A 27,457-nucleotide genomic window follows, 5' to 3' on the forward strand; every position below is an offset into this window, starting at 1 on the left:
ATAGACAGAACAAAAGTAAATAGGGTGCATTACAGGTAAAAAGGGAACGAGAGAAAGACAGTAGGGGAGAGTGGGAGAGATGAAGAACATTACAGAGGCTGCATGAAAGAAACAATATTCAATATTTGAATGTCAAAAACTGTGGAGAACAAACGAGCACAGACATAAAAACAGGAGCAAAGAGGGAAAAAGTTGCAGTGTAGGAAACAGAAACAAGTCTGACACAGTACGTTAATAAATAAATGTTTAATTTAGAGCTAAATGCACATAAATCACCTGACATAACAGAAATGCTTCATATAAAACAAAATCAATTTGCAGTTTTGTAAACTAAAAAATTGATAAAAACCCACAATATCAGTGCAAAATAGGAAAAAAGTCAAATGATCTGGATATACATTTACAGTACGTTTTACAAATTTATATAAGGCTGTTTGAAGTTGTAAACGTATAAACGTATATTCCTATGGTGGCTTTTTCAATGTTTTTAAGCCACAAATGACTTGAAAACCTGTTTAACAGAATGAATAAAAAAAGAAAATCAAGATAGTCATAATCTTTGGGCCTGCCATCACATTAATGGTCCCAGCATACAAATATTTAAGAGTCGAAGCAATTTACATCAATTTACATGTTTGAAATGTACATATAGTTAAATAAACCTTCTTAAAAGAATGCAATTAAAATGTTTTTGATGGAAACAAATAAAAAGCACCATATAGGTAGTAGACATGTCTGAATGAATAAAAAACATAAACTGGACACCATTTGAGGCTATTAAAACACACAAATGACTGATTAAAAAGAAAAGAAAATCAACCTGCATAGATTAGTCCAAATACAGTCTCCTCCAAGCATACAAAACACCAAGAGGTAGCTCTCTTGCTCTATCCAGTAGCTACAAACAAAAGTTTTATAATCTTGATTTGCATATTAGTAACAGAGAATCCAGGTCCTGTTTGTCACTGTCTCACATGTATCTGTTCTTGACGTACTCCCTGTACATCAACATGTCGTCCCTGCAGAGAACCCTCACCTGGCCCTGACCTGTCATCACATGGCTCTCGAACTCATCGCGGCTGTCTCTGTCGACCTGCGGAGGCAAAGCGGCGTAGATGCTGTCCTCAGGGAAGCAGGACACTGGCTCTCTGACATGGACGGGACAAAGAGAAAGAGGAGAAAAAGACAGATGGGCGCAAGCATGTATCAAATAATGGATGTATGGAAGAACTAATATTAGACAAATCACTTGGTGGTAGAAAAACAAGCCATGACATTTAGATTTCCTATCAGGGAAACGTGGTTTCTATCTATAGTTGTCACGAGATGGTTAAAAAAAATGCATTATGGCCTAGAAAAATGTTTGAATCCAACCAATCTGGGGAAAATCTGCCGGAGAGTGCGGGTCATTAAGAGGACTGTTAATGGAAACAACACGAGGATGGCCACGCAGAATTACTCATAGTTTCATGGAAACTAGACTACAAAGCATGTCTCATCATCTTAAGAGTAGATTATCAACTGCATGCTTGTCAGGGCAACCACTCAGTCAGCTAGTTCAACAGCAGCTGAGGCCCCGGTAAGAGGCTGCTCAGACACATGGCTGCATTACCAGTGCACCTCCTTGGTTATCTGCTGTGGCAAGAAAAAAACCCAAAAACAATTATGTACTTGAGTGTCATCATGGAGTCCTCAACTACGGGTTTAATGTAATTTAAAGCTCCACTCACAAGCAGATGTATACCGATATATCCGAGCACCCAACTTGAAACAGAAAGATCTCGTTTGTTGGTGCTTTTGCTTTCAGGCTGAAGTCCCGTTTTTATCCAAAAGTAGCACACATTTCTATTTAAAGAATTGGTTTACCATGATAAACTACTGGTGATGCTAATTTAACCAGAGCAGAAGAAGAGGGGTTTCAAGCAAAGTTTTTTCATATTACAGTTAAACAGTACACTAAAATATATTTCTGAAAACATCTGAAGCTAGAAATGCAGCAACAGTTTAATTCATATATGATGTCTAGTTAGATGGTTTCATCTGAGTTTCGTGAGCAATCACCAAACAGCACCCATAGAGAGTCAACTGGCAGACTTTTGCCAGCAAATCAGCGGGGAGCTCTGGGTGCAGCAAACGTGATCATTTGTACAACTGTACTTTTTCATATACTGCCCACATTGTAAGGATACAAAGCCGGTTGAAAATAGGCCTGCTGGTGAGTAGTGCATTCAGTGTACAGCACATGTAAGACAGGACAATACATTTTAAAAAGTGTCCTGAGATAACTTCTGTTATGATTTGGCGCTACACAAATAAAATTGAATTGAATTAATACACAAAATATGAAGAAACGAGGGTGCAGTTTTGGCAATATTCCCCTTTTTTATATACACCTAGAATGTCAAATGTGCATTTGGATTTGAAGTAACACACTACGCTTCAGTAAAATGGTCTGTGGGTCATGCTATGTTGTCAGTTAAACAGACAAGTCTTGTTTAATTGAACAATTTGTGTTCCGTCTGTTTCCTTGTTGTGACTCTCGTTACACAGCTGACATCCCAGCGGCTCTTAAAGATAATCGTTACAGCCTGCTGACATGTCAAGAGATGTGAAATGTAGAGTAAAACAGTGGATCCACCAGCGTGAAAAAAGTGTGGAAATGGATGTGAAATATAGATTGGAGAATAGTGTGTCAGCTACATTTTACATTTTGTTAATTACAGAAAAGCAGAAAATCTCACTGTGCATTTAAGCTGAATCTCCAAATTATTAAACATTTAAAAGAGTATTTATGAATTTTACTGCCAGTTTAAAGGTGATCATAATTACGAAACAGCTTGAATAAAACATCTGATCTATGTGTAACACCTTAATTACACATGAACACTTTAAAGAAGGTAACAGATCTTTTTTAGTCCTAACTCCATTATTCTGGACCTGTGACTTAAAAGCTAATCATAATTTAAGGAGGAAACAAATCACCACACCGCTCTGATGCTTCTCAACAGGAATCCGCCATAGTATTCATATCCTGTCTGCTTTTATCTCTACCAATTGAGTCAGCTTTGCCTAAGCCTGGTGGGTCAATAGAGGAACTACACAGAGGGAGGTGACTGACCAAAGGGCTCCTAACAGTGCAAACATGTTTTGGGTGCTGTAACAGTGTCTTAGAATAGATCGGTTGCACAACAAGAGACACGCCTGCCGGACCCAGTGGACCTGACGTGGGGATAACAACAATGGATGGAAAGATTAATGAATGGTCAGAGTGAAGAAAGGTGAAGATATAGGTGGGCGAGGGGAGATGCAAACTGAACTAACATGAAAAGACGTCAATGTTCCATGCTGAGTGACGTTGCTGAACTTTCAACCGTGCTAAAAAAGAAATGGTATTTCGGTTGACATGTATGTACAAAAAAGAAAGTCACATGTTCAAAGAGAGCCACAAAGAGCCATGTGTTCACTCTGAAAAGATTACAGAATGCTTTCAAAAGATAGTCAGAGGCTAGAAAACGCATCTGAGACATTTCATTCAGCCTCCAATCTTCCTTCAAGTCACCAATTTCCATCTTATTATCATTATAAGCACAAGTAATCCATGTGCCTGCCAGATCTGGGCTGCATCACTGTCTGACAGCCACAACATTTGGTGCACATATCCATTTTTTTTTATTTGTCCTTTGGTTCATAACCAAATTCCTGCAAAAATGACATGATATTCCCATCAGCTTTCAGCTGTACTTGAGCACAGTGCTCATTAGCAAATGTTAACATGATAACATGGTATGAACATGGTAAATGTAAGCATGTTAGAATGCTTATGTTAGCATTTAGCTCAAAGCACTGCTGTGCCTATAAAAATGGCTCAATCTAAGGTTATGAAAACACGATTCTTATTTCCAGGCGATTATACTCTATATATTAAACATACCTATGAACATTATATTCAATTTCTGTCAATAGAGCCCCGTAAATCTTACACACTTTCCTTAACCCTTTTTTTTTTCCAGTTTCACATGATATCCAACATGTCTTCCTCTGAATAGAGACCCAGGCTCCATCTGGCTTTCTATGAAATGTTTGGCCATGACAAAACTTCAAACTCATGGTCCTCTTACAAAGCTGGTTAACAGGGAAGTGTTGTACAAGTATTGTACAAACAGAAATCTCATCACCTGCTCTCTCGCTCTCGCTCGCTCTCTCTCTCTCAGCAGAGTGCAACAAATATAAAGAAAAACACTACCACGTGGATATATTTTTGTCCTCTCTGCTTCTGTACAGGTATAATTTCACCAATTTCTATTTATGTTCCATACAGCTGTGATGCACATAGGTAGACCTCACAGTCCATCTGGCTACCTGGATGTATTTTTAGAGCAAAGGAAAAAAACAAGCCCTCCTGTTTCCTCTCGTGCCTCTGCTGCCTCGAGGCTCTTTCGCCTTCAAACATCTCACATCTTCAGTGGGGTTGAAAGGGTTATTTTCCATCAATGGGGGGTGATATATTTGGGAAGACCACTGCGCTGAGTGAATGGTACACTATTCTTGTGCAGAGTAGTGTTCCATTAAAATGACAAAACTATACAAACATTTTACTTTCTATATTTTTGAACTCAGGCCACTCATTTGCTTTCTAGTAGAGAGTGAGATAAGTAGATTGATACAAGTTAGCTGGAGCATCATATTTACGGTACAGACATGACAGCTGTTAATCTTCTCATCTAATTCTTAACAAGAAAAAAAATAACCGCATTTCCTAAAATGTCAAAATACGCCTGTAAAATGTTTGAATATCTAAAATTGCATATGCAAATGTGAAGTTGCCCTTTACTTTGATGCTATAACTGTAAAAAATGTTGCCTGTTGTATGCTTGTGCATACAGTATAAAAGCATATTCATGTAAGTGTTTAATAAAAAAGAAGCAAGTAGCATTAGAATAATTAAAAGAGGTTGATAAAAAGTAAACATGAGCTGCCATTGCATCTCAACATTATTTCCTCTCTGATATGATTAAATAAAAACACTGGAGCCCGTTTAGAGTCCCAGTGTTGAAGCATTAGAAAACATGCAGTACACGTGAGAGAGAGCGATTAACAAAGGGCAAGAGCAAAAGAAAGAATTCAGAAGAATACATATTTCATTGAGTCATTGAGATGCTGTCTTTGAGTGTGTGTGTGTGTGTGTGTGTGTGAGAGAGCTGGAGTTAGAAAGAAAGAGTGCAAGAGGGAAACTGCATATGCATCTGCTTATGGCTGCACATTGTCATCCCACGTGTGGTTGAATTTTGAGTCTGGATGAAGAAACAAAATACTTCTCTATGACCTGCTGGGTCATGGCCGCAGTGATCAGGAAGGTGAAGGAGTGTAATGACTAAAGAAATTGGTTACTAAAGATGAAGATTAAAGTGCACACAGCTAGAAGTCTCCCTGGAGACCACTTAGTGCGAGCAACTGTGTTCACTTGTCCCAAGGCTACTGGAAATGCTGAGCGGTGTTTAAAAGGGTTGGATTATAACTTCAAACCAATATTACAATGCAATGCTTCTCATTACACGTGAGTGAGGATTACTGAGTTTGGGTACATATGTTTTTGTTTTTTCTGTGTGTGTGTGTTGGGGGTTAATGTGTCACATGTTTTACTCACAAGCAGATGATGTGCGCCAGGTTGATGCGTTCGGTTCTTTCCACCCTGTGCTGGCTCTCGCCCAGATGTGCAAACCTGCAGGAAAAAAAAACCCACACACAAAATGAAAAAGACAAATATTCCTGCAAAATACGCCACAGGTCTACAGTATATAAACACACTGAACACATTTGTCTCTGCTACATGCTCCTTCCATCTTCATCATGCGAAGAGCCATTTACAAAAGGTAATTGGGTAACAGGGTAACTGATCTCTAAAGGACCCTTTAAATTTCATGTTCATATTGTCAATTTTTTAATACAAATACTATAATAGAGAAGAGATAAACACATCTGTTAAGAACTCCAATGCTCAGAGCACATCATCATCAAATCTCAAATTTCCCCGTAGGTTATTTTTCTCTCGCAAAGACACAATAATATGCACTAGTTGAGAGTTCCCCTCTGGCTGTTGCTTATGATTTTTAATATTAATGCACTGATTAGCAGAGCTCAGGCTGGAGCTAACATCTCTGGAGCCATTCCAACTTCCAGCCTCAATAATGAATGCAGTTTCATTCTCATTATGTGCCACTACAGTAGGATGATATGAACAACATTCTTCATTACTATTTGGATTAAAAAAAAAAAAGTCAATCCCTCCTCTTCAATCACCCTCAAAACTGTGTCTGTCATCAAAGTCAGAAATACAAATCTGAGAAATAAAAAAAGTAAATGTTAGTTCCACAGTACTTAAAAGTGTCCAGTATCAACACAGGACTGGATAATGTCAATTGTAAAACAATGCCTTATCAGAAACAGCGATTATTTCTAAAAGGCCCAAAGTACTACTCGCCACTGGCCAAATATGAGTAAAAATATATTCACCGCCAGTGGAGGGCAGCTGAAATAGGCTTTCTTCACTACAAACTCTCATCACTACAACGCATAAGTTGATTGAACCATGTTTTGTGTTGCATCAACTCTACACATTGGTGCAACGTATTCTGGGGTTTATTATATACCCCCGCTTGACACAGCCGCTACAGTTATCTAGCGAGCTCGCTGGTAACATTTCTCTGTGGTAAGAAGGGTTTCACACAACTCTGCTGTGAAGAACGCTGGAGGACACTGTATTGACACTGTATGAACTTTTTTGTGACTGCAACAACGTGCTGGCTCTTCTCTCACACAGGAGAGACTCACTTCCCACAACAAACCCACTAGATAACGTCACATACACGTTACCCACAAGGCCACCTTTGCTCCTTATATTTTAGGTAATACTCAGTGCAGAAAAATGTCCCGTGTGACTTATACTGTTGTAGCGTTAGATTGTTATTACTCATGTATGTAAAAGTAGGATTTTACTGTTGTAGCTGGTTTGGTTGGAGCAAATATTTAACTCTCTCGACTGCAACGAATAATCATTTTCATTATGGATTAATCTGCTGATTATTTCCTCCATTAATCAATTGATTGTTTGGTTTGTAGCCCAAAGTAACACCATCACAATGCTTGTTTGTTCTCAATCCAGAAGTACAAACCTCCAATGTTAACTTACTAATTATAATTAATATACTGTATAATAATATAAAGTGCAATCTACATTCGGTACTTATCGCTTTAAACACCATACACTGTAATAATAACTGAGCATAGTGTGAGAAAAAAGGCTATTAAAGCTCCATGAAAAGCATCACACTGTGTCAAATGTAGATAGTTGTGTTCAGTCTGACGACAGCTGTTCAGTGTAGCTCATCAACGTGGTTGGGAGGAAACAAGGACAACATGAACTAGAAAGGACAGACAGAAAATGAAACTCAGGGGTGAAGGGAGAAAGAGGTGGACCAAGAACAGTGAGGTCAGAAGTGTGATGCACACAGCAGGGCAGAGTTGACAATGGTCCTTTTGCAAAATGACCCATATCACCCTGAGGGGGCTGCTGACAATGACTGCTTGCTCCTTGCCTCTTTGTCTTGGGCACTGGGTGCATTGTCCACAACAATAAAAATAAAGACTTTTCCTCAGGACCACTTAAATGGGCAGAGAAAGAGGACAGAAAATAAGGCTGGAGGTCTTCAGTTTCCAGGCGTTTGCTTCAACATGGCACCAAAAAACATGCTAGCTACACAGTATACTGAGAGTTGAAGGCCAAACAAACAAACAGAGGCTGGTAGGTATGAGACAAAAACATTTACCCAGAGTTGTGTGTGTGTTACTATCTCAGCATCCATCCATCATTCATTTTTTTAGCAATATGTAGCCCATACAGTACATGGGTGTGGTGTGGATCTCAACAACTATTGGACTGCCATGAAATTTGGTCCAGGCATCCATGTCCCCCTCAGAATGAATTGTAATTACTTTGTGTGATCCTTTGACTATTTAAGCACCATCATCAGGTCAAATTCTCTTTTGTCCAATGCAATATACTATACTGCTACTACTACTAGATTTCTGACAAAGTACATGCAAAAGTAAAGAAATTCTCTTTAGTGTAGTACTGTACTATTGTGTTTAATACCAATTAGCAAATTAGAGAATTTCAGCGCACAGAGCTGCAAGCATGGCAGTAGACTCGTAGTATTACATCATGTGTCTTATTAATCACTACTGCCACTGTTTTGCATGTCATTTTAGTACTTTATCTATGAGAACTAAATAAATGCAGACAGTTATTACTACATTAGTTATAGTATTAACTTAAATATCCTGACTTAAAAGATTGTAAAAACCCCATATACTGTGACTAATCATTTCACAATGTGTGCATTAATTGTAATCTCAAGCAGTGCATGTATGCATGTTTGTGCAAGCCTTGTGTCCATCACCTTTCATAAATGAGCTGGTCTTCCTCAGCAGGAAACTCAGCCAGATTGAGTCCATAGGGCTCCTTAACTGACTGCTGCTGCTGCTGCTGGATCTCCTGGAGAGGTGAGAAGTGAACAGCATGAAGCTACAAGTACATGTGACAGGGACAGAAAAACACAAAGGTTTTGACAAAAAAGGATTGTTAAAGATAATACAGAGAGATAAAAGGTAAAGCTACATGCTAAGAGCCAGGTCCTTCAAACTGCAAATCAAGGAGCTGCAACTCAATATAAAAATCATACAGACAAGGTCATCAGGTTCAGTGGCTTCTCCACAACTGATTCCTTAATAAAGGACGGCCCAAGAAGCGTAACCTAAGCAACAATGAATGTAATGTGATTGTTGGTGTCTGATGAGGTGGCTTCATGTTCAGGGACAGTGCCCTCCTGGGGTTCTTGCAGACAGCGTCCGAAATTATTTTGACATTATTTTGTCCCAAAAAAAAGACATGATAATCATAACAAACAAGAGACCAGTTTAAGAAGGTCAGACCAGTTCAGGCTGATTCTCAAAAGCTTAATATAAAAAGTTGAACATAAATAGAAGCAAAAACAAGTTGGAAAATAATTAAATTATAACCAAGGCCATTGATCATGTAGGTATACTCCGGTAAGAACAATGTTTAAAAAAAAACAAAAAACTATTGCATTATTGCACGATATATATATAACAAGAGATTAATATGGTTTAATCACCTAAAACTGTTACAAAATGAAATAAAACAATTGCAGAGGAGAATAATTATAAATCATTTCGCAATGCTATGATAACAGCAAGTAAAAAGAAAAACAATATATATTTCCTCATTAGGACCTGCTATGATTTATGTCAAGCTTTTCAGTTTCTTAGAAAACAAGTAATTAAGCCACATTAAGCCCAGTTTATAGAAAATATTTCAGAATTTTTTATTTTAATAAAGGTTCTTAATTTCAAGGCTTTCTGTTAAGCACAAGGCTGACAGCTCAGTGCAACAATGCTGTACAAAAAGAACTTACTGAACACAACTTGTTGAATCGTGGAACAAACAGCAGTCTGCCGCAGCAGAGTGAGGCTAATAACATTACTGTTAGCAAAGGATAAGACTATAAAGCTAAAGTGGACACGTGCTCACCAAAACCAGACGAGGGAAGAGTGAGAAAACGTTGTCTGATCTGATTAATCTCAGTTTCTATGTTCACATGCTGGTGTTGGGGTGGGAATTTCATGTAAACAGCATGAATCCATCTTGCCTTGTGTCGTGGTGAGAGATTGCGGGGTTGTTGGTTGTGACTGTTTTCTTGGCAAATTACATAGGACCATTTTATAACAACTGAGCATGAACTGAATACTGCATGTACACTGGGGAAATATATAAAAAAAATATTTTGTAATATGGTTAATATCATAAAATTACTAAAAATGTATTTGAGAGACAATTTATAGATCAAATACCCATATGGAAACGTCTGTTTTTGGCAAATCCAGTGAAATAAAATGTTTTAACATGGATGATGACACCTTTGCATCAGATACCACCCTGATGAAGGCAAAAAGTTTGGGATAAAATGGTGATAAAACCACAGTGTATTGGAGAAGAGTTGTGCAGCCTGTTTCAATCTTGAAAAGGGAAATAATAACATTTCTGTACTTTATCGTATTTATGCAAATATTCTGTCAATGTATTATTGTCATTAAGCATTGTCCCTTTTGTCTCACAGTACATATGGTAACACTGTCCAACCTAACATCCAACAGCTCACAGCCACAGACTAACCTAACGATCAGTATTACACCTTAGTTTGTAAAAGTACTAACTTTTTGCTCTCCAGGTTGTTCAGAATGTCCTCAGAAAATACTCAGAAAAAGGTTTGGAAATGATTTCTTAAACAAACTATGAATCTTTCTATAACGCTACAAGGACCATGGGAAGCTTGTTATGTAACAGGAGTGGCTGTAAAGCAGTCAGCTAGACCATTGTTCTCTTTGACTGTTTTCTGACACTGCAGCAATATGCTCAACATAATGCATTCGATTGTCACTGTATTTGTATTGATCTGAGCTGCAGGGACGGGAGAACGAATGAGGGTGTTCCAGGACCATGTCCAAGAAACAGCAGCTGTGAACACACACAAACACACGGCATTACAGACACAATCACAAAAACACACAGAGCCTCTCATAAACACAGAGCACGGGAACACTAACCTATAAACATTCATATGGTGTTTGACAGCACAGACTAGTGTGCAAACACATACTTGCTTATACATACACCCACACGCATTGCAAATCTATCCATGTTCATGCGGGCACACGTACGCCCATATTGAGGGGAATATGAAATGAGCATGTGTAATTACATGGCAAACGTCGTAATGATCTGATGTTTAAATATTTCAACAGTTTTGTGTTGTGCTGGCACCCTGGCAATCCATTCTCAGGGACAGGCTCGGCAGCAGCAACACGAGACGCATGAGAGCGAGTGTGTGCGCCCAGCACGTGAGCTAGCTGTCCAGCCCGAAATATTCATGACCATCTCATTGCTCAAGGCCCAGAGAAGACAGATCAGAGAAAACCTACAGAGTATACATCATAAATCAGGAAGGGAAAGAGATGGATGGAACAGGAGGGAGAACCATCGGCTATAACTCTAATGATCAAAAACTGAAAACTATTGAAGACCTTTGAAATTTTGCTTGAACAGATTTTCTTTCTTGATATATAGATATATATTGTAGGATCCTTCAATATCCGTCTATAATATGTGTTTAATAGCAGCAGCTGCTATTTAAAACCTGCTATTTCAAGCTTAATTTACTTTGAGGCAAACATTGGGGAATAAGCTTATTCGCTTCCTCCACTCTCGTATCTGGGAAAACTAATGGTGTCATGTAGTCACAAGACTTCTAGTTACAGTACATAATTCACTGTAAAACCACAACTTGCTGGTTTTACATATCTGTTCTGTGTACAAATGAATCAAGTGAGATATAAGCTGCTAATCAGCAACTGTAAGCAGTGCTGCAGGGCTGATTCTTCAACCTGTAGACAGAGCCATACTAGCTGTTTCCCACTGCGTCCAGCGCTTCTCAAGTTCTCAAATGTTACATGTCAAGACTAAACACGTCCTAAAGGATAAATAAAAGTACTCTGATTTGATTTTGATTTGATTTCAACAAAAGCAGCAACCAGAGTCATTAGCATATACAGTGTAGGGAACATGAATGACTGTATACATTTTGAGCCAATCCATCAAAAAGATGTTTAGATATTTCAAAGGATAAATGAAAGATTTGACCTCATGGTAACACTGGAGGAAAAAATCAGTAGGATTCATTCCCTGGGCACCATGCATAGTTTAGTTCGGCCCAAATCTGTCTAACGATAGATAGCTGTTGCTATCTGTATAGCCACGCTACTTAAGAAATAAAACAAATTGTCCATTTGATATAGAGTTTTGTTTTAACAGCTGTTGACAGAAGATGACAGTGGAGCAATGTCTGACATCTCTATCACTGCCATCCTTGCAAAAGACAGAGTCCCTTCATTTAAGCGCTGAAAGGGATTGTGTTTGAACAGCGTGGGCTGCCTGAGCCTTCAAGTGATGCAAGGCAAACACTTGACACCATCTGATCCACACAGATCTGACTTACCCACAATCCTCGTTTGGATATAGCATATTTGACAGTGGAAGAAATATAACTCCTTTCACAGGGCTGCCTGGTTGTAGAGGGCCCGGCCAACAAGGCCCTTGGGACTATGGCCACAAACAGACAAACAAAATGTGTTTCTCAGAGTGAATCAGTCATTATGTATGTAAATTAGGACAGAGGGGCAAAGTATGGGCAGAAGGAGTCATTTCACTCCTGCTGATGTCACAATGGCTGTAAATAGTGCCTGTAACCATAGTAACATTACGGCTGCTGCAATAAACAGATTAGACATGGGGGCTCGTTGTGCATCATAAAAGACATTTTTCATAAAAGTGAGAAATTCCCAGAGAATGTCCTTTCCTGGTACATTTGTGTCATCTGGTTGACACACTGACCTACAACGTGCTCTTTCTCTGTGCTGTGGTGTGAAATCTGGGTCAATGAGGGACATAAACGTGCGACCAGTCCACCTGGGGCGTGAAACAGATACCAATATAGTGATGACAGATTGGGTGTAACAAATTCCCACACCCATACTGTGTCTCTCACTCTCTCACTCTCTCTCTCTCTCTCTCTCTGAAGGGTGAAGCAAGGAAGTTGCAATCTGCAACTACCAGGCATAGGATGATATGAAAATTCACAAAAGTCACAATTATAATGGTCAAAATAATTGTGATACACAATATTATCATGATAAATATTAAAATATACATACTGAATCCCTTCAGCTTACATTAGGTAAAGAAACACACATATTTATTGCATCATGGATAGGACCCCTCATTTCCCTGTTCTTTATTTTAGAATCTATACTATTTCCACACGTCAGACTTTTTCTGAGGGATACAACAGGCAAGTTGAGCCTTCAGGCATGGTGTCAGGCTTAGGATTTTGGAATGACAAGAAAGATATGAGCTCCCGTTTGTCCGCTTGTTCAAAATAAATCAGCTTTCAGGTCAAGCCATGTGAGTATATTCACCGTTATCACGATAATAGCAATTCATCACGATAAATCTGTGAGTGTTTTTATATCCCCATATGCAATAATATTCTATATCGCCCCACCCCTAGCAACTACACCACAAGATGTCACAAAATCCTACACACTGGTCCTTTAATGCTGGAAAAATTAATTGTGATACCGTTTTGTCTACTTTTGACTATGCTTGTTTAACGTCCTATCAGTCGCGTCAGTAGCTGTATCGAGATAATAGTTTTCAGAAAATAAAATCGAAGTCGCAAAGACCATGGCAGCCCCGAGAATGATTTTTTTTTTTTTGTTGGTTGTTTTTTTTTTTTTTTGGGGGGGTTGTTTTTTTTTCTCCTACAAATTTTTTTTTTTTTTTTTTTTTTTTTTGGTTTTTTTTTTTATTTGGTTTCCTTAAAAAAAAAAAAAAAGGGTTCCCAAAAAAAGTTTTTTTTTTAAAAACTTAAAAAAAGAACGTTGTGGCCGGACTGTAGTAATTCAATTGATCTCTTATCAGATTTATCTGGAAAGAAAAAAGCACTGATACTGTCAAAGCAGACTTAAACCTTCACATCAACCTTGGCAAGAATCCAAAAGAGGAGATTAAATGAGGCATCAAAAAACTAGACACTTGCAGGTGACCACATATCACCTGATGTCCTAAAATCAGACCAAATCCCACTGCACATGTCCTACTAAACTCCTTAATGATACCTGTGCCTTAGAGGAGAAAGCCATAAAAGAACGGATCATTCTGCTACATTTCCCACGACAGATACACAAGCAAACACCATAACTGGGAACGAGTAATGTTGCTATAAAATGCCAGCAAAATCCTGATCATGCTGGACAGGATAATGAGCGTGCTGCATTAGAAGCTGCAGACATGGCTGACTGGTTTCAGTCAGTGTTATAATTTTCAGTTGTTCACCAACTGTCGTCGCTAAGTGCTTGCTCATAGTGGGAACTGTTGGGTCTCTGTGAATGATTTAATCAGGAGTACAGTCTAGACCTACTCTATTTAAAAAGTGTCCTGTGATAACTTTTGTTATATATTGGCGCTTTACAAATACAACTGAATTGAACTGAATTCATTGCAAAAGTATTCAATAGTCAAAGACAAAAAGACCTTACCCAGGTCAATGCTACAACATGATTCCAACTAAATATGAGTTTGGATCAGGGCTGCACGATATGGTAAAAAATTGGTGGTATGGTAAAAAGTTTTGCATCATAATTTCCATTTATTAAAATCATATTACTACTACTAAACAAACATTTTCTCAAATCTGAAGAAGCATCTCTGTAGCACTACAGTAGCCCATTATAATACTGATTGTCACACATTTTACCTTTATCAAAAAATAGCAGCTACTGCAATTTGGATATTGCACTTGGACAGATTGTTGCGTTTTTTTTATTTATTATTATTATTTTGATGAATTGTACAGAGCTAGTTCTGATTGACCTTAAGAATTCATTTCTAGTTTAAAAAGTTTATCTTTTAGGTAAGGAAATTATCGTAATGGAAATTATTTGTTATGGAAACTTACTTTTGTCAAGCATGAATACCATATTTTTCGGCATTAATACCATACAGATGGATATAATTATATATCAATAAAATGATGATAGATTTCAGCCTTTATATTTTACTTAAAATACACAGCTCTGTCGCTAAAGGTAACTGAGATAAAAAAAAGAGTATTAATTTGACCCTTTTTCCCTCTAGACTGAAATGTCACTAAATATAAACTAGTTATGTCATTCCAGTTGGTATCAAAAGGCTGCATAATGTATGTGTACAAAATCAGGTTCCTTCTGGAAAACTGAACCACTTTTAAACTGAAGTGGATTCAGTTTAACCAGCATGTAAGCAACCAACTCCAACCAAAGACTTAGGAAAACAGATTATATGAAAGTGCAGAAGGGTATGTATTCTCAAGAGCAAGACTGAGTGTAGAAACAGTGAGTTAGAGCAAAGGAGTGAAGAGATGGAGAAACAAAGAGAAGAATAATTACATAAATACCTCTCTTTTATTCTCGTCTAAAACCAACATTAACACAAACCCACACAATTTAGATCCTCTGCTCTGGAAACCCCTGTCACTGAGGCTGTTTAAATTCTGTTAAGTCTACTCCTCCATCTGACGCACACAGAAAACAGAACTAATTTCTTCTGGAGGACTCCGGGGAGGCGGAGAGGAGAAAATACAATTAGGGGGACATTTTCAAATTGTATTGAAAAATGCTTTTGAGGCCCCAAATACAAGCAGGTGGGATCAACGTAGCCTAAACTGCGAATTTCCCTGAGGTCCTTAGAGGAGATTACATATCCTTGAATCATAAGAGGATCTCATTTGATGGGCTGCTTTATTTCCTCATTATCAAACAATAAAGCAGCGAGGGGATACAAATTTGGATTTTGTTTTATTTGTGTTTTCAATTCCTCCTTGAAGTGTTTCTTATTGTATAACTCATTGCTGCAGTGTAAATGCATTTCCTTGATGTGTACATTTGTATTTGAAGATGTAAACTTATCTCCAGACATTTGTCATTAGATGCTTTGTGTTTTCATACCTCCTGTGTGCGATTACTCTCGCCAGACTCTGTTAGCAGTTTGATAGGGGTAGAGCGCTGGGACACGGATCCATCGTCGTCGCGGTCGTCCTCTGAGTCATCTTCCGATGTGCTGCTGATGGCCTCCTCGCTCGGGGGAGGAGGTGCGCTGGCTGCAGTCTTCCTCTGGAGGAGCGTCTCCTCTTTACTGGTCTTGTTGCTGCCAAAATCCACAAACCGCCACAAAGATAAACATGTGCAAAAACACACACATGCACAATGACAGGTAAGTTGGCATGCAATTTGCTGTCATGAATAATTTTCAAGAATATTTATGTTGGTGTGTTTTAAGATATATATCGGTATCTGTAAACCGAGATGTGACAAGAAAATATAGTGCAGAAATGCCAAATAATATGGCCTGCAGTTGAGTGTAACCCAGACAGAATGAAGATCAGCATCTTAAATAACACGGTCCTGTCCCAGAAAATATCACATTCATGTAATCGGGAACAACTTTATATATCTGGTGATGGTGAAAAGAGCTGAACCCCAAAGTAAAGCTCAGTAGTCATAGTTAAATAATTTGACCTATGGTCATGAGTTTTGAGTAGGAACAAAGTAAAATAAATGGTGAAAGCAGAAACAATATTGTCTTTTCATAGATATTGTTTCACTTAAATTTGGTTTGCCTTTTCTTGTTTTATAGATACTGTGTGATTTTGAATTGTTGTTCGTTTTTATAGTTTTGTGTGGACCCCAGGGAAGACTAGCGACCACATTGTGGAAGCTAATGGGGATCCATATAATGAATAAAGAGGAAGGAAAACATTAAAGCAGGACAGAGCATTAGAGGGGTCAGGTCTAGTGTAGTAGTAGTCATGCTGTTTGAATTCATGTGGAAACAATTATCAGCCACAAGCACATGATGGTTTATAACTATGGGGAAGTGCTGCATTAAGCCATTTTCTAATAGTATCCCTGTACAGGACAGTGTTTCCTCTATGTTGATTTTGGAGCGGAGGCCCACCGCTGTTAAATTTCTGCCGCCACGGTATCAGAAATGGGGCAGACGCACAATGTAGTCACGGTTGCCTTTTAAATGATCCTGCCGACATAATGCACCCCCGTTGGCTGCCGCTCACATTGCAATTTAACAACAAGTAGAACTATTCAGAGGTTATTGTGGCTGTCCAGTGTAACTCCACATACTGTTGTGTTGATGTAGCTTATTGTCAAAACGTTCACTTTCTTCCAAGTCGACTATTAAACTAACAGCTCCACCAAAAACGCCACCGCGGTGGGTCCGTTTTAATTGGACAACGTTCAACTTGTCAGTTCTCAGCTCAACGTCCTGATATCAAACATCTGGAAACATTAAAACGGTAAATATATTTGTTTGTGCCGCAGCGGGCCTTACCCACGCTGCTAAAAAAAATCCTAAACACTGCAGGAGTGATTATTGTAAATATATATATTCTTGCACACACACACACGCACACGCACACACACACACACACACACACACACACACACACACACACATTCTTGCACACACACAAATGCACACACACACAAGCAAAAGACAGGAAAAAGGGCAGAGCCTTGTTTTTGGTTACTTGAGAACACTGTGTCACATGAAGCTGTGTGTATGAGGGCACAGTGACATGAGATTTATTACATAAAAAATAAAAAGCAACCAAAACATCACAAATGTGAACATGTAGATGTAAAATACACTCACCCCAACACTGATTTTCCTGTTTCTTCTGGCTTGCGAACTGTGAATGGGCTTGGATCCACGCCCACTGTCTTGGGCATAAATTCCCTTTATGAGCACAAATCAGAGGGAAACCCATTAGCGGACAGCCCGCAGTACCATCACAATAATGGCTAATAAGTGTTTAGTACACAGAGGTGGGTATCATCAAATAAATCTGACTTAAACAAACAACAACACAATAGTCACAAAATCTTTGAGGGTTTTTGCATGTATATAATATGTCTGTATGTGTGTGTGTATTCACCTTGCAGAGTTGGTCATGGCAATGCAGAATGTGTCATCAAAGGAGGTGAGTTCATAAGGTTTGAAGAATTCTGTGTAGATGTCAATACTTTCATCAAAGCGGTTAACTCTCTTCACCTTGACTTTCTTCATGTTTTCCTCACAGGGGACTGCATCCCCGCAGGCGCACACAAAGGGAACAAACACAGACATTATTCCACATACTTAAAATACAAGTATGGTGATGCTTTGTCAACATGTCCCACGAAAAGACCAAAATCAAACGGCGATACAGCTGTACGAAAAAAAACACACACCAATGAGCCACAATGTTGCACTGGGTGGCACCGCAGTTTATTATGGCCATAAATATTTGCTGGCACACCACACAGGTTTGAGTAATGCCGGCTAAAAACTATAGTGCCCAGTTGTTTTGAATTAAAGTATATATTGGTGTCCCTTTTTTAATATATTAGCAACATGGCTCTAAAGATGGCAATGTCGATCCAACACCTTGTTCTAGCCTGAAACAGCTCAACAACCATTGGACTGGAATGGTACCCTGATGATGAATTGTTATGACTATTTATCTTGCACAGCCAAGTCAAATATCGACAACATTAATGACATTCCCATTAGCTTCAGCTGTACTTTGTATTTTGTGCCAGTTAGAGAATGTTAACATCAGTATGAAAGCATGGTGATGTTAGCATTCAGCTCAAAGCACCTCTGTGCCTGTGACTGAGCATGACTGTAGCATGACTCTTTGACAGATTTGTCTTCAGTAGAAACAGATGGGATTGGGACTGAGCCACAGACAGGCTGAGGAAGCTGGAAAGCACCGAGAGATGGATAAACTGTTAGGTTTGTGTCTTTTCATGGGATTTGCTGACAATAAAAAAAGATGTAGAATATCGTCAAGCTTTTCCCTTAATCATGCTGGCAATGGTAAATGCAAACAAACAATTTTAATAAAATAGCAGATATCTTTCCGTTACATATGAGAATATTATTACAGATATCATATATTGAAGAGATACCTTCATCATAGGCCACAGGAAGGTAGGATAAGATTCCTTCTGACCACCACAGTGTGTAGCTGGAAACAGACAATATACAGAAGTGTTAAAACTTTACACAAAAATGTCCCCTGACTGATGTGTGTTCTGCAGTCTGCACTGTTTCTTCTGGGACTTAACATAACCTAGATATGAAAATGGACTTGGTTGGACCACCTACTGTACAACTCCTAAACCCATTTGCCTTTTATTTAATATGACCAATTTGAGTGAATGGACTGATTATGATTTAGTGTGTGATGTGTTACTTAGGTGAGCTTGAAAGCAAAAGCCCACTGTGTGGCTGCCAAATTGAATTCGGCTCCAGCTATTCTAATTTCTTTGCATAATGGCTGACCTACCTTGGCTCATTGTGGCTACATAAACTAGTGGCATGTAGCAGATAACTGGGTCTACTCTTATGTAAGCACGAAAACAATATAGAGGAGGAAAACTTTTTGTGTCATATATACTGTATGTATGTCATACTGTATATATGACATAAACACCTTGTGCATTTGCATCATAAATAAATGATACTTATAGAGCAGGTACATAAATATTTTAGAGAAAAGAGAAATATTTTTGTTAATCCTATTGTTAGAAAGCAGTAAAACGCAACAAGGCTGAACAGAAAGATTTGCCTGGTTTTAAAGAACAGTGGAAGAGTTCAGGTATGGCAAACGGTAAGAGCCAGAATGTTAAAATGTTAAAGGTAAAAAAAAAAAAAAAAAAAAAAAAAAACCACATTGCGCATTTTTATGTGTTTTCTCAAGTTGTAGTGTTTCAAGCTCTCAGGGCCTCCATTAAAAGCCCTATTTAGATAAGGTGGCTGCAGTAATGTGGACAACATATTGGGCTGTGGTGGTAAGCCATGAAGCAAACCTCAGGAGTGCCACACACATAATTACACCTTGAGGCCGAAGCACTGTGACCATTGCTTGATATAGCAATCAAGTGGAACGACCGCAAAAACAACATCGACCTCGCTACTCGTGGCAACCATGTACAGCCTCAGCTTTTTAAAAAAGGCTTTTCAGAAACAGCAGTGCAGGTACTAATCTTTGGTGAGTGATTTCCACCTGTGCTATTCAATCAAACACAAAAACACAACAAACATTCAAAACATTAAGAGCAATTGAAAGAGGTATTTTGTGTGTGTGTGTGTGTGTGTGTGTGTGTGTGTGTGTGTGTATGTATCATTACGTGTATCCAGTTTTTCAAACACATATGCAGTATATAACTGCATTTGTGTATTCAGATATATTTATGTAAGTGGGTTCTTATTTAGATTTGTGCATACAGTATGTGTACGGTAAGTTGTTGCATGTTTGTAAGAATACAAGTATGTACGTTTACCTGCGTCTATCTTGGGGCAAGGCCATGGTGTTCTTCTGATGCAGGTAGAAGTCAGTGGGCAGCTCCCACAGGTGCGGCTTGGACTCTGATGGCTGATAGACTTGGAGAAACAGGTTGATGGCATCCTGTCTGTCAGCATCTGGAGGAGCACAGGACATAATAATGAAAATATATGTATATTGAAACATAAAGATATAATATATGGTAATACAGGAAAGAATTTATAAGGCTAAAATTAGTTGAGGAAGTTAACTGAGGGATATGTTTAAATAAGTCTGGCTGAGTGATTTTTGTATACTGAAAAAATGAGCTGAAATGATGAGTTGATAAATGTATTAGTCTCTTACCTAGACTATTTTATTATTAAGGGTTAGGGTTAATGTTTGTCTTACATTTTTGTGCTTAGACTAAAACAAAAAAATAATCAACTTGGGCTTTAGACAATTGTAACCAGCATTTTTCACAATTTTATGGACCAAATAGTCTGATTCAAGGTCCTGTGTGTAGGATGTAGTGGCAACTAGCGGTGTAGGGTTAGGGTTAGGGTTAAGGCACACTGCAACTCACGGTTCTTCATCAGGATGGAGTGTGCTCAATATGACTCAAGATGTATATTGTACGCTACCCTCTGTCATCAGGGAACAAACTTATGTTTCATGATGACAACTAAGCCGCCACTACAGCAACCAAGCAAAATCAATCCACTGATAAAGACCCTGAGGTGTGTTGGAAAGCTCTGGAAAAGGCTAATAAGTGTTAAGATTATTATTATTAAAACTTGTCAAGACATGATGCCAATATGTCGATGACATATTTTTGTATAATGTGTGTTATATAATATGGTCCACACTACACACGAGTGACATATTATATATACTTTAATTTTATGCTTAATTTTACACTTGAACGTTTTGAATGAATAATGCCTTGGTAGAAGAATTTAAAATGTATTTGTCATTAATCACGAAATGGTTTTCAGCTACATGAGCTTTATCAGCTTTACCAGCCTGGTATTCTGCCACTGATAACAAGTGAGCTAAATTACCTACAAAATCCCGCTTGTTCATAATATGAACTTTAAAGTTCAGTGTTCAAGACACACTTCACCAGCCAGTCATGTGGAGAAAAAAAGAGCAGAGACTGCAGAAGTGCCAATTAATGAATTATAGGTAAAGCTGAACTCACTCAACTATGCGTCCTCTTCCCATTAACAGGGATATTACCAGTAATGAACCACCACACTACACAACATGCTGCTGGGAGCGTGCTCAGATAATCTCTGTGAATGTCTGTGTGTTCAGCATGGGGCACGTGTTTAGCATGTTGTTGGCATTTAATCCATCCCCCGACTGTGAAGCCCCCGTGCATGCTGCTCCAACAGTCACGTTAAATAATTAGAAACTAAATTGGCTTTTATTAAAGCCTGCTACCAGGCCTTTTTCTCTCGGTAATTTTCAGCCTGAGATTCATTCAACACATCAGGAGATGAGAGTTCTGGATGACATGTGAACATAATATACACATGCAACAGAAATCATTGATAAAAAGCCTTGTCTCACAAGATGTATTAGTGTGGGAGTGAAATGCCACAGTAAAGAATAGGTCTGTTAAATTTCAGCACATTTTCCCCCCTTTCACTTACATAAAAACAAACACAGAAGACTGTAAAGCATATGGAAGTGTGTACTGTATGTTTTTCTGTCCAAAATGTATTTGTGAGTCAGAGAGAAGCTTGGAGTGCTTGGCAGAGCACTGTTATTCACTGTGAACTGCTGGATGATTGGGGCATATGTTCTGATAGGAATCAGGAAAATGGATCTGTAAAAATAAATTAATTAATAAATAACATATGTGGGTAAATAATATTGGTTTGCAGCCAACACAACGTAATCAAGTAACAGTTACATGTGGCACTTTCACACCAAATCAAATATTTTTGTACAGACATTTCTTTTTCAGATCAGAGATGATACATTTGTTTCAGACTTCTAAAAAAGGCCTTAATGTTTACTGTGTCAGGATAGCCAATGAGTGAGCTATGAAACAGCCCAGAGGCAGGCCTTACACAGAGTGCATGCACATGTCTGGGAATGTAACAGAGGGGGGTAACACTATCATAATCACAATGCCAACATGCTGATTTAGCAGGTATAATATTTATCATGTTCACCATCTTAGCATGCGAACATTTTCCTAATTGGCGCTAAATGTACAGCCAATAGGAATGTCATTAGTTTTGTAGGAATTTGGTGATAAACCAAAGTAAAGGATCTTGTGACCCAGTAAAAGGGCAGGTTGGCAGCAGACACTAGCTGGTCCTCAGACTATTTTTCTTTTTCTTTCTCTTCTTTGCCCTTATATATTCTGCAGAGAGTGCAGAGGCACAACAGGGCAACAGTCATCTTAGTCAACCACTTAAAATCATGAGATCTGATATATAGGTCATGGCACTACTACGTCGAAGGACTATTGAGTACTTGTGTATATGATAGTCTGTGTGTGTGTGTGTGTGTGTGTGTGTGTGTGTGTGTAGAGAGAGTGTGTGTGTGTGCGCGCACTGCCACATATGAGCCTCTCTGACTTGACATTTCAGTCTGAATAAACAATCTGCTACTTTCCCGGCTCTGCACGACAACCAACCAACATTCCAATTTTTCAAAATAAAGTGAATGACAAGAGTCGAAAGCAAAGAGACAGAGAGGCGGTCGACTTAGTAGGTCAAGTAGTACAGCTCTATTACGCCTGGCTTAATACACATTACACAACTTTCTTCTTCATTTCTGTGGCTCCAAATGCTACCCTTTGATGTGAAGCAGTCACCAATGTACTGTGAAAACACCCATGAACATTTTCATAGGCAAACTGCATCTAACTACAAGCTAGGGTGTCATTTATAATTATTACAATCCAAACTTCGGGCATAGCAGCGCCACTTTATCAAGAACTGATTGGCAATTAGATTCCAGTTGCAAATTGGAAGAGAGAGAAGAACATCAATTCACCTAATTTAAACATTTCTCCAGGTAACAATATCTTAAAACAAATGTCCTCAAAATATGCCTTTTTCACAGCTGTTGACAATAAATTCAGAGGCTTCTATTAAAACATTGCAAATGTTATAGAAATGGCTTTGAACGCACCGTTTACCGGCACCCACAGTCCTCGGGAGCAATGCTGGATATGATAGTGTCTGCTTTAGCTTCAGATGCTGAAATGTGTATGTTTACATTTTGCCATTTTAAAACCAGATTTTATTTTTATATTTATTTTATATCACAGAGTGGATGAATACATATTGTTGTACAACAATAGGATTTTGTATGAACGCTCCATGTAACCAATCAGAGCCGAGCTTATGTGGTTACAGTCTGAGCTATCTAACTTGCCTTTGCAGTTGTGGCTATTCCTTAGCTTTATGACGTTTTCTTACTTGCACAACGTGTTGTGTTAAATTAAAATAAGTTACATCAGCTCCAAGATGTAGGGACTGCAGAGCAAAGTCACACTGTTTCCAAAGGTTTGTCCAAATTTTTTCAGAAAGTTTGTCTTATTCCATATACTGAGAAAATACTTTGAGTTATGCATTATGAGGACTATTTTTAATATAAATATCAGGGGGGCTGTGTGTGTTTATTTATCTATATATTACCTGAATGTGCTGCATGTGTGTAATCTACTCCTGTATAAGTGTATGCAAAGGGATGGAAAATGAGGGGGGTATGCATAATCAAAATGAAACGTTAGTAACCTGCATTACCATATACTGTGAAATTAAAGGCATACTATGCAGTTTTCCGGTTTTGTCAACCAGCTACCTCTAGAGTCGCTGCGGAGTACTTGTATTTAACGTTAACGTCGTAAATACCACTCACCAGAGCCGTCTCTATATACGGCTCTGCGTCTCTGCACTCACGGCCTGATCCCCTCCCCCCTGTATACCGGTACATGTTCAGTAGGATGGAAGCGTCGGACATCGAACAGGCGGCAAAGATAGACTCCGAAGATGTCTACTGACCAGGTAACGTCTTCCATTGAGGCTGCTTCTTATGTCGCTAATGTATGTCACAATTTGTGATTCTCTCGAGATTTGGCAGGACGCCATCTTTCACACTTGCATTGCTGGTTCTGCCAACGGCGTCCCTCCCCAGCTTTGCTATCAGGATGATTCGCTATACTACGAGTTCGTTTACCATCGAAATGACTTTGAAGCTGTTATATTAAGGTACAAATCTTGCATAGTATGCCTTTAAGGGAGGGAAGAGGCTTAAATAATGTTGGTGTCATGACAGAAGTCCTACCTTATTTATGTTTGTGCATGTGTGTAAGAAAAAGCAATTCCAAGTAGAGGAATGCTTCTGTATGTAACACACCTGAGAAAGCATTGCTGTAGTAGCGTGACAGTGTCTGCATGATGTCTTTGGAGTGTTGTGTCCAGGGAGCGATCTTGCGGTAGGTCTTGACCCTGTGGACCAGCTGAGAGCCGCCGTACTGCAGTGACAAAGTATCTCCATGGTCCTCATACAGTTCCTCAAACAACCTGGGCCACACACACACACACACACACACACACACACACACACACACACACACACACACACACACACACACACACACACACACACACACACACACACACACACACACACAAAAAGAGATATTAACACAGGCAAAATATGATCCTGATATTTATCTTGCCTGCTGTTTTTTTTATTAAGGTGAGTTTTGGGATTGAACACAATCAGACACACACAGAAAAAAAAGACTGTATAATTAAAAAGGGACCTAGTCTCTATGACGCCACCTATAGCTTTCTAAAGAGTTGTTGTGAAGCTCAGTGTGGTCGGCTCTGGTGATCGGCATCTTGGAAGTCCTGACTCTGCCTGCTTCCGGTTAATCAAAAAACGGTCAAATATGTGGAGTGTGGGTGGAGCTGAGGCAGGCTGAATGAGCCTGGTTACTAAAACCATCCGCCTGTGACAGCATCCACCTGTTCTTAGTTATACATAACTTTAAGCCTTAATATAATTTAAACAGGTGAGTTATATTAAAATGCTGATAATGTTTAATGCTTAATTTGCCAGCCACGGAGGTTTGCCGCTTGGAAAAAACACACACATACAGACACACATATTTTACATACATATTTTCTTTTGACTGGCAAAATAAATTATAAAATAAAGAGCTTTACCTCACACAGTCAGTATCAAACTGGAGTTTGGGCTTGTCAATCATTCCCAGTGCATAAAGCTGATAGGCCAGCGCACACTTCCCCACCATGAACTGGGCAGTGTTGGTCCGATCAAGACAGTCCACACAGTTGGTCCGCAACACGCCGGTCTACAACAACAAAGACACAGAAACTTACAGACACCACTTCATTAAGGTGGAAAAAGACAACTTTTCAACTTGGAAAAAGCTACTGTAATGATGTGCACTGCATAGGAATAACATACTTTGAACAACTAACTACAGCAGGGATTGGTGTAGTAAGTGCTGGCAATTAAATTACAGTAAAGAACTCATTCTCGGAAGATTACTCACAAAACCCCTCATTATGCAGCTAAATGCATTGGCATAGTTTTGCAGCGATAGCAATGAATGCAGAGCCTCCTCTAAATAAATGTTATAGTCAGAAGCTGTGTCCTTGGCCTAGAAATCTCAATGCTATGAATTCATATGCAAGTTTATTACCTTCTATGATTCAACTGATAAACAGTGTCTTCCAAAAAAAAAGGTGAATTATGAAACGGAAGTTACATCAAAGCTGTTTGCTATGTGGCATACCTGAACCCGTCCACTGGCTGCGATGTGTCCACCTAAATCTCCCCACCTGAGAAAAAAGACATTTAATTCAACTTAAAGAATAGATTGCTGAAAAAGTAAAAATGACTAGTTTTTGTGAGTTAGATTTAGAGGACTGATACCACTCTCATGTCTGTATTAAAAAAAACTAAGCTAAAGCTGGCAGCCAGAAAACAGTACTAATGTAAATAAATTACTAATACTATATTTAAAAAGGTAAAACCAGAACTTGTCGTTGTTACACTTGAATTTTGTCTGCACTAAGTAAACAAGATATAACATGTTAGTTAGTGAGCCGTTTTCCCCATACTTCTTCATGCTAAGCTAAGCTAACTGACAGCCGGCTGTAGCCTTATATGTAGCACAGAAGAGCAGAAGAACAGAGAAGTATAAAAGAAGAGTGGTTTTGATCTTCTCATCTAACTCTTGACAAAAAAGGTGAATAGCCATTTACAAGATGTTGAAAACATTATTTAATATATTCTCTGAAATAAAGGCCTGATGAATTTCATATTTTAGATTTTAAAGTCCAAGAGCAGTCAGATACCGAGACCAGCACTGACCACTTCTGGCTCTAGGTTCTGTCTTTATTAGTTATTTTCCGCCAAATTCAATACTTCTACTCTCATTCAGCACTTTCTTCTTAAAAAGTGCTTCACAAAAAACAGCAACAGGCAAAGCGAGAAAAACTGCATCTACATTGTTTAGAGGGGGAGCCCTGAAGATAAATACAATAGTTGTTGAACGGTGGGTTTTAAAGTAAAGTGTATCTCAAACAAAGTGTTCTATGAACTCAATGACCTGACCAATGGGCAATTGTAATTTAAGTATCAAGTATGTATGTGTTTTGTGTGAGAAAACATGGTTAGAGGACAGACAAGAGCAGTATGATGAGGAAAAGACAATGTTATCAAATCTCCCTGATCAGCTACATTATTAAAAATCTAATTCATACGTGTGACGAAGGCTACAGGTGCTATAGTTATAGTTTATTGTAAGTGTATCTACAAACATTCTTATGCAGGATTTGGTTGTGTGTGTATATGAGAGCACATGTGCATGAGTGTGAAGCGAAGTGCATTACAAAGAATATGATAGTGTTGGGTAATGCAAAGAGAGGGTGTTAAATACTGGCAACGGTGTGGTCGTTAGGTTATGTAACAGAATGGTAATGTTGGCTGAGAGAGATTAAGACACGCAGACAATGGAAGGGCCATGCGTTAAGTACATGGACGGCAATCTACTCAGCTCGTTAGCAGAAAACTCTGCGACACAACTGCCATCGGGCATAATTCTCATTAAAAATTCATATCTGGGGAGTTTCAAAATTAAGTAGTATCGATAAATGTATGATTCTGAATATGTATGAATAGAAAGTTGGTGATGGTGGTGTGGTCTCACACATGGTTCCTTTTTCTTAAACTTTTTTCTCACATTGCTGGTGCATAATCGGCTACCCTCTCTCATTTTGACACACTGTGACCTCTGATTATTTAAACAGTTTTCTTGCTTAAAACGAGGAGAATGTGAGTCATGAGAGGTTTCTGAATAAGTTTCATTTAGGTTAAAGGTTGGCGTC

At 38.7% G+C, this 27,457-nt stretch overlaps 1 protein-coding gene across 2 annotated transcripts in view; it reads right to left on the bottom strand.

Moving 5' to 3' along the window:
* Positions 1 to 231: 231 nt before the first annotated feature.
* fig4a (FIG4 phosphoinositide 5-phosphatase a) overlaps positions 232 to 27,457 on the bottom strand; it is a 48,902-nt gene continuing 21,676 nt past the window's right edge. For both annotated transcript variants that reach the window (XM_051408669.1, XM_051408668.1), the window contains 11 exons: positions 25,861 to 25,906; positions 25,265 to 25,413; positions 24,447 to 24,613; positions 20,077 to 20,215; positions 18,700 to 18,758; positions 17,682 to 17,829; positions 17,399 to 17,482; positions 15,676 to 15,874; positions 8,457 to 8,551; positions 5,645 to 5,719; positions 232 to 1,148 (listed from right to left, as the gene is read on the bottom strand). In XM_051408669.1, the coding sequence (XP_051264629.1) occupies positions 971 to 1,148; positions 5,645 to 5,719; positions 8,457 to 8,551; positions 15,676 to 15,874; positions 17,399 to 17,482; positions 17,682 to 17,829; positions 18,700 to 18,758; positions 20,077 to 20,215; positions 24,447 to 24,613; positions 25,265 to 25,413; positions 25,861 to 25,906 (1,339 nt within the window). In that variant the 3' untranslated portion in view covers positions 232 to 970. The remainder of the gene's footprint in view (positions 1,149 to 5,644; positions 5,720 to 8,456; positions 8,552 to 15,675; positions 15,875 to 17,398; positions 17,483 to 17,681; positions 17,830 to 18,699; positions 18,759 to 20,076; positions 20,216 to 24,446; positions 24,614 to 25,264; positions 25,414 to 25,860; positions 25,907 to 27,457) is intronic.

The sequence above is a fragment of the Dicentrarchus labrax genome, unplaced genomic scaffold (genome assembly GCF_905237075.1).
Source record: "Dicentrarchus labrax unplaced genomic scaffold, dlabrax2021, whole genome shotgun sequence".
In the NCBI taxonomy this organism is placed as follows: domain Eukaryota; kingdom Metazoa; phylum Chordata; class Actinopteri; family Moronidae; genus Dicentrarchus; species Dicentrarchus labrax.